The 8,519-nt window shown below is 33.3% G+C and overlaps 1 protein-coding gene across 9 annotated transcripts in view; it reads right to left on the reverse strand.

Moving 5' to 3' along the window:
* The window catches only part of LOC149556577 (putative LRR receptor-like serine/threonine-protein kinase At1g06840), a 345,044-nt gene extending 342,204 nt beyond the window's left edge, over positions 1 to 2,840 (reverse strand). For 2 of the 9 annotated variants that reach the window (XM_089830953.1, XM_089830946.1), the window contains exons 1-2: positions 1,915 to 2,079; positions 1,218 to 1,368 (exon numbers count right to left, since the gene is read on the reverse strand). In XM_089830953.1, coding sequence (XP_089687079.1) covers positions 1,218 to 1,368; positions 1,915 to 2,005 — 242 coding nt within the window. In that variant the 5' untranslated portion in view covers positions 2,006 to 2,079. Of the gene's footprint in view, positions 1 to 1,217; positions 1,369 to 1,914; positions 2,178 to 2,265; positions 2,444 to 2,672 lie in introns of those variants that run through there. The other 7 variants (XM_089830945.1, XM_089830949.1, XM_089830951.1 and 4 more) reach the window with 7 other exon arrangements.
* Positions 2,841 to 8,519: the final 5,679 nt, after the last annotated feature.

The following is an 8,519-nucleotide window of genomic DNA, read 5'->3' on the forward strand; positions in this document are numbered from 1 at the left end:
TTCAAGATAATAATAATACTGTTTACCTATTGTATATATATTAACAATAATTATATTCAATAATTCATTATCCGCACCCATGGGCCAACATCATAAATTGGAAAGCTGTTCAACAACTATATATACCCCGTCACTATAAATTAGGAGAGGCATCAAGAGGTTTCTAATTAAAGTACTAAGGATTAAAGAAAGTAATCATAGCAGCAAAAAAAATGAAATAAGCACAAATTAAATGGGAGAAAATGAGATATATGAATTTGGTCTGAAAAAGAGTTTGTTACGAGGAATTTAAATAATTTATGTGAGGTCCTGATAAGGGTCGTTAGTAGAAGTAGTAGGCTGACCAGTGGAGAGTTGCTCACTCTTTCTAGGTTGGTGATATGGTATATCTGATGTTGCAGCATTGCAAGCAGTCAGCTATCTGGAATAGTGGAGCTAAGATGCTCAGCCTCATTATTATGGACCCTTGTGTGTTACTAGGGGAGTAGGCGAGGTGGCTTATGAGTTTGACTTGCCAGTGGACAACACCGCGCATAATGTGTTCCATGTATCATGCCTCAAGAAAGCGTTAGGAGGTCATGTTTTCCCATCTCCTATTTTGCTACGCGTAGATGATGAGGAGAAGTTGGAGTTGATTACTGAGGCTATATTGGATAACAGAGAGAGACATCTGCCTTGACAAGTCATCAGGGAGTTCTTTTGTGAAGTGACAGGGTCTACCTGATGAGGGCTACATGGGAGTCAAAGATAGGATGCATCCTCCACCATCATTTTAAAATTGTTATGTTTTATTGTTGCTGTTATACTGTTGTTTGTTAACTTGTAGAAATCAATACTGAAAAAAAAGCAGAGTTAGTTTATACTTCTAACTTGCACTCAAATTTGCAAAAACAAACTACTACAATGAAGGAAAAACAAAGATATAGAATGTGGAACCAAAACAACCTAATGTCAATGTTGACACTTCCGAAGAATCCTCATTTTTTGAGGAGGCGTATGGTCAACATACTTTTAGTGTTAGTCAGTACGATAAAATTTGAATAGTTGTTCTTGAAGTTCAAAGATCCTATGAGCTACTGGAGCTGTAAGAAAAGAAACCATTTGGATTTTAAAAGCAATTACTGCTTTTAGCATATCATAAGAAACTACGTGCAAAAGTAAAAAACTCCAATTTGAGGCACTCAAATCTATAACTTGTTATGTATTAGTAGACATACAGCTGCATTACGTGAAAATATCCATCAGAACTTGCATTGTCATGGCAGATAACTCCTGTCCACTTTGAGTTACATGGATCACCATGATTCCAGCTATTTAGGTTTCCAAAAGAGTCTCCCAGACTCTTTCTAATTTTGTCAAGGGCTTTAACTGCACCCAACAACAAACAAAAATCTCCATTAGGGAAAACTATATGAACAAGTTTGGCTAATTGTTTAATGTTTAATTGAATTTTAAAAATATTCCGAAATCAAATCTGCCCAGCTACCATTTTTTTCTGAACCAAATCAGCCAAGCTTTTTTATTTAATCTACGTGCAGCCATTAGAATGACTCAACTTGACAAACACTAATAGTAAAGCATATTATCCTTCATAGTATTCATGATCCCCGTCTTCTAATTAAAATTTGCAACCCCAATACTCTCCATCCCAACTTGCAGACACTAGGCAATACTGATACTATGATATACAATATAATCTATTAAAGGAGATCACTATATGTTTACTGTTAGCTTCGAGGCATACGTAAACATTCGGTGCTGACCAAAAAAATCCGCATACCCTGCTGTTTGATATTAGTAAAGAAAAGAAATGTTTAAGGATACTGTTTGTCTTCGAGTTTTGGTGGCTATCACACAATTTAGAAGGGTTTTATTGAATTCTAGAGATAACTGAATTTAATTTAATTACAGTACCTTCATTAGGATATGTAGTATGTGCTGCGGTAAGTAATAACAGAGACCAAGACAAAGCTAAAACAGACACAATGGTGGTGTTCTTCCTCATTGTAAACTACTAAATCTCTCCTCTTGGCTCCCTAGAAACTGAACGAAGTCTCCACACAACCCAAAAACATATGCTGTTACCTTCCAAATTATGTAAGTTTAAACGGTGTAAAAGTCTACAAAATAATTTGTAGATTTGTCGGTCTTCCATGTCGTGTCAACGACTCCTGATTCTGACAATGTAAATACATTTTAGTGAGATAATCTGGATGAAACATGGAAAACCATAAACAGTATCAGATTCATGACAGGTTCGCGTACCGATCAAAGGACTTAATCAAGGTGAAAGTCACAATTGAGCTTTAAAAGCCACAGTGATCCAGTGAGGAGTTGTCTCCTAAGCTTGACTTTCTCTAATAAGTGAGAACTGATATTTCCACAGAGCAGATAAGGTTCAGATAGTGAACACAACTTCGCTTTCAATCCCTCATTTCGTGTCCTGGAAATTTGGAAAATTTATGCGTTTAAACAAATTAGTGCTTGGAGCATTAGTTTTATTTATGCGTACAAAATTAGTGCTTGGAGCATTAGTTTTTGTTTCTTTGAGGCACTGGGATTTGATGTTGATGCGTCTATTTATTAAAAAAAAATTACTCATCTCCATAGATTTCAACAGAATTTTTTCTCAAAGTTTTCTATAGCTTGAAGGACTTTGAATAAATACACACCTTCCATCCTACGCCTGTCATTATCTACAGACGACGTCAATAAAAAAGTGGTCAGGCAAACCAGAGGACTATGTTTCAGAAAGAATGGTCATAACAATCAGAAATGCGGTATGGTTTATTTAACCTATATTTAACTGGATTTTTCCTTTGTGAAATGTAAATATCTTTATATATTTATGTTTTCACAAGAGTATAATTGTTTGGTACTCGTCTAAGTCATGCATCATATAATTTTTTAGATTATTTCTTTTAAATAAATTTTTTAATTTTATAAACTGAAAATATGATTTGTTTATCATATGATTGGTTAAATAGGTTTGAGTTTTATATAGAACAATTATTTTGACACTTTTTAATATATCTTCTATTATTCTAAGCACAATAAGCATGTTTAAAAAAAAATTAATCTACAAAACAACTTAAAATTTAAAAATTAATTGTTAAATGAAAACACTTAGAAAATTAATTCTAAAACTCTACCGTGAACTATAAACTTAATTATAATTATATATTAAATAAATTTCAATTGAAGTATAAATTTTATATAATATAATATGAGATAAAAATTAAAAATTAAAAATTTAATCTATTTTTTAAAAAAATTATACAATACAATTAAAACTCAACTAATTATAACATATTTTTTACAATAAATTAATATCTTTAGTTATTTTTTAATAAACATAAAATATTATTATTTTAATCATTGAAATAGTGTTATTTTAGTATATAAAATTGTATTCTCAATTTATGTATTTCACATATGTGTTTGTTGGGGGGGGGGGAGATAACTATTTATCTTTAATTGGATATGTGTATGGCTATATATGTGTAGATATAGCTAGTTACTTTAAAGAAACTAAAGAACTCTTTAAAGATTGGCCATGTTCAAGTCCAAGTCTTCGGGTACACTTCAAAGATATAGCTAGTTACTTCAAAGAAACTAAAGAACTCTGTAAAATGACATACTGGTGGATTGAAACTGGTTCAAGTTCAAGTATTTGGGTACACTTTCCTCAACGAGAGCTTTGTCTAAGAATTCCCTATGAGCAAATGAGATTTTCAGCAGTTCAAAGATCGTGATCTAAGCAATTATCTGATGAAGTTGTTCAAGAATATTATAGTTGGTAGTGTTGGATAAGGGTCCTTGTTTTGAAGTTTTGGTTGCAATTACAATAGTTTGTTTGTTTTTGTGTTGTAATGGATCAAATGATGTAGGTTCAACACGTTTAAGCCCAAACTTGGCTCTTGACCTTGTCAAAGTATTTACACCTAGTGGGGATTGTTGTTTGTCTAATAATGAAGGTCCAACTCCTTTAATGACAACTGGGGGTCTTGATCTTGTGACGGTGTTTGTCGATTCAAAGTTTTTGCTTCTTCCCCTTATGGTGATAACATTGCAATATTGTGTTTTCATTGGTCCAATCATCTTAATCACATTCTCATAATTAGTGTACATGTAGTTCATCTTAGTGTTGCTCATGGGTTTGGATCCTTTTCCTTTCTCCTATTTGGGAAATGGCTCTTTGAATTCTTTGTGATCAACATTCTTGTTATGCTCATCGGTCACCATATCTTTAGAATCTATGAGGTCTTGGATCACATGTCTTAGTTGTATGTGATAACCTATCTTGTGACCTTTGTTTCAGTGGTATTCATAGTAATCATTTTTGTTTCACCACTTAGATTTCACTTCCAGGTCATATGGTCTAGAGTTTTCCAACACATTGATGATCTTATTTTGTAGAAGTATTCTAAAGACTTTTTCAAGAGGTTCTCCTAGGTTTGTGAAATCACACTTGGGTCTTTGTACTCAAGGTTTTTCTTTGAAGATGTTTCTTGTTGGTTTGGAGGTTGACCATGTTGGAAGTCTTATTGGGAAAGTAAGATACTGAGAGGGGTGGGAGTGAATCAGGATCTACAAAAACTTTAACTTCTTGAAACAAACAACAAATCAAATGTATTCATCACTAACTCATCTCATATCTAGATCACAAACTATACAACCATAAATTGTTATACTGAAATAGATCTAGGTATGCATCACATCCATAAACATGAAAGTAAATGTAAACACATAACACAATAGATTTGGTTAACCAGAAATCCTCCAAGGTGAAGGTAAAGTTGGGGTGGAGATGACTCCCACAAATCTTCACTAGTACAGAAATAAAGTGTGCATGTTAGGGCTACAATGTTTCATCACTTCTAGTGATCTACCCTGTGATAGGGTTTGCCTTGTTAAGAACTTAGAAGACTTATTTAGTCTACCTTGATTAAAGAATTCAAACTTACAACTAAGAAGCACTCTTTTAGGAGATTTAAATAGGTCTACTAAAATCACTCTGTTAAGAGATTTGCCCTAACACACTAGTTAAAATGTCTCAGTACCTAATCTTTGGTTAGCACTTTGTTTCTAGGTTATGAATCTCCTCTTTCCAATTCTGGTTTGATCTCCTTATCATATATACTCTGTTATGTCCTTCACTTCTCTGTTTAGATGCTCTATCTGATCACTTTGCTTCTAACACACAAACATAGCCTCCTTTGCTATCACTTTGCCTATCTTCACATCACACACCATTTAGGGTTTGGGCCCTCCTTAAATAACCAATTGATGAACATTCTAGATCAAGAGCAACAATCTAGATTCATCCTTTTTTCTCTGTAGTCCTTCCATTTTTCTCATTGGTTGATCACCTTGCATAGGGATTGATGTCCTCTGACAAAACACATAAAATTACCTCCTTAGTTATCTCTACAATTTGTAAATGAAGTGTCGAAGCTGGACAAAAATGGTTTTACATAAGTGTTTGTGCCATCACAAACACATATGTCAAAACTGGTTTACTCAGCACTTGAATATCTTGATGCTTGATCCATTCTGATACACATGTTGTCCCTCGTCTTCTAAATGCTCGATAGTATTTGTCTCACTTGGTATAAATAGACTCTTCTTCACTCAACATTTATTGACTTCTAACACACTCGGCATATACTGTCACTCAGTCCAAACTGAAGTACTCGACAAGCGAAAACTTGCTCAGCTCAAAATAAAATGTAAACAAGTCTATTATGTATTACTCGATCTTTATTGGGTGACTCGGTCCTAGTGATGACCGACCAACTCTACCTAGGAAATGACTAAGTTTTTGACACTAATAGACAACATGGCTTAGAGATCAACAATCTCCCCCTTTGACATTAGTGGAAAAAACACTTTGTCATGACTTATCATTACATCCAAAATTATGAAATAAGTACTCTCGGGTAAAAGCACAAACCCATGTCACCTTTTATAAAGGAAAAGGATATCAAAACTTAAACTATTCAACTTTAATGACATAAAAGTGACATTTTTGTTTAGAATTTTAAGATGAAGTAAATTAATGAAATGTGTAAAATTGGATGAAGTTTTAGTCTATAGTTTTTTTCTTTTTTTTTTAAATCAGAAATATTTTTGTATTTAAAAAGTCCATTTTTGAATTTTTGTAAAATGTTAAAAATATAGAGTTTCATTCCTGCTAAACAAATATATGCAAATGATAATATTTTTCTCTAATTTCGTAATATATTATAGTTGAAATGTATATCTAGTGGACAAAAAAAGAAATTTTGATTTTCGATGTATATTTTGTAAGTTATAAGTGTTCAAATTTGAACTTATTAGAAATTGATAATTTTTATTCCCACCAAATTTTTCCTACCAAATCTACATATTTTTGAAAAGAAGTTACATATTCTTGAAGAGAACTCTCTCCTCTAGCGGTACATATAAAGTTTTAATTTTGTGAACATGCTTTACTATTTTTTTTCCTTTTTTGAAGTGACACCTTCTTGAATCTTAAAATGCCTACTTATAATATTTTAAAAGTATAACATAGTATAACTAGTCAAAACACTATAAAATTTATATGAGCATAATCTTGACTCCGCGATCTACAAAAGGATTTTTTTATTTTTTGAATAAAATTTATTTGTTATGGAGAAATTAGCCTTAGAAGTGAGAAGTTTTAAAAAAATCTATTTTTTGCTTGTGTGGTTGTCGCATGGGATGACACATAGATAGTTTCAGCCCAAAGGGTTTCAGTCGAAACCCATGGTTAGTTTTTATACCCACTTATGTGACCTCATATAAGAGAAACACTTTCCTTCATTAATTTTCAAATGACTATTTTGGACGAAAGTGTTACGGGTGAAATTGTCTCAGCTGTAACTAGTTTGCCACATCGACACCACTTGGCACCACATGGGTTTGGCCCTAATGCTTTCGGTCATAACACTTTCAGCCATAACCATTGTAGTCGTAACCCTCCAAGATATCCTTATGACTATGACTCAGTCCATATACATCATATATACATATCTCCCAAAAATGTATCTCCAAAAATGAGTGAATATTACATTGTCGTACCTTGGATTTGATTATGTTTCCTTTCCACTTTTGTATACATGACATGATTTATTATTTTCCCTCTTTTTTTCTCACTCTTAGCATTGTTAGGATTAACCTCAGATAGAAATAAGAGTTACATGCAAATATAACCAATATCAAAAAATAATAGATCACATAGAAGAGAACACAAGACACAAATATTTAACGTGGTTCACTCAATCCCTAGGCTACATCCACCAACAACAAGTCTAATATTATTATTATCCAGACATTACAATCTGCAATCCCTTATATCTCAATACCACCACAAGAAGCTACAATATCACCATTACATTATGAAATCATTGACCCTAATCCTTTTTACACAAGCCTTTTACAGCTTACAAGGGCGTTGCCCCCAAACCCCCATAGAAATTATCTAGGGAGAAACCAGGTCAAATAAACCTCAAATTTTGATTAGGCTGCACATCACAACAATCTCCCACTTGGAGACTGGTCAGACTCCACACCAATAACCTCCCACTTGGAGATTGATCATAGCACTTATAAACTTGTAGCTCTCATTGGAATATCAAACCACCCTTGACTTTGTTGTTCTTTTATTATGTTCAATCTAGAAGGCCAACCAAAGCTGAGGAGGAGTTCAACTTCTCCCTTGTTACTTCCTTGGTAAACATATATGTTGGATTATCATCTATATGTATCTTCTCCAGCTTTAACTCTCCATCATCCAAAACTTTTTGAATGAAATGGTATTGCAACTATATGCATTTTGTCTTTGAATGTAGAGAAGAATTCTCTGCAAGATGAATGTCACTCTAGCTATCTATAAACAAATAATTATCCCTTTGTGGGTGTCCCAATTCTTCCATGAAAAACTAAAGCTATATCATCTCCTTGGTTGCCTCTATAGAAACAACATACTCTGTCTCTATAGTGGATAAAGCATTAGCCTTCTATAATCGAGAAACCCAACACATTGTGCCCAACCAATAGTAAATACATAACATGTAGTAATCCACCTGGTATCAATATCCCCTACCAAATCCGAGTCAACATAGCCCTATAAATCAAAAGTAGAACCCCCAAAATGTAAACACCTACTGGATTTTCCTCTAAAATATCTGAAAATCCATTTAACTGCATTCCAATGCTCAATTCCTAGATGACTCATATACCTAGTAACAACTCCCACTGCATGTGCAATATCTAGCCTATTACATACCATAGCATACATCAAGCTTCTTGCAATTGAAGCATAAAGTACCTTGGACATCTTAGTCTCATCTTCTTGTGTCTTTGGACACATCTTGTTAATCAATTTCAAATGACCAAGTAAAGGTGTGCTGACATCTTTAGCATTCTCCATAGAGAAACGTTGCAACACCTTCACAATATAATCAGCCTAAGATAATGTTAATTTTCTATTTTCCCTTTCTCTCCAAATTTTC

This window comes from Cupressus sempervirens, chromosome 5 (genome assembly GCF_028749045.1).
Source record: "Cupressus sempervirens isolate cs-2001-9-10 chromosome 5, ASM2874904v1, whole genome shotgun sequence".
NCBI classification, from domain to species: domain Eukaryota; kingdom Viridiplantae; phylum Streptophyta; class Pinopsida; order Cupressales; family Cupressaceae; genus Cupressus; species Cupressus sempervirens.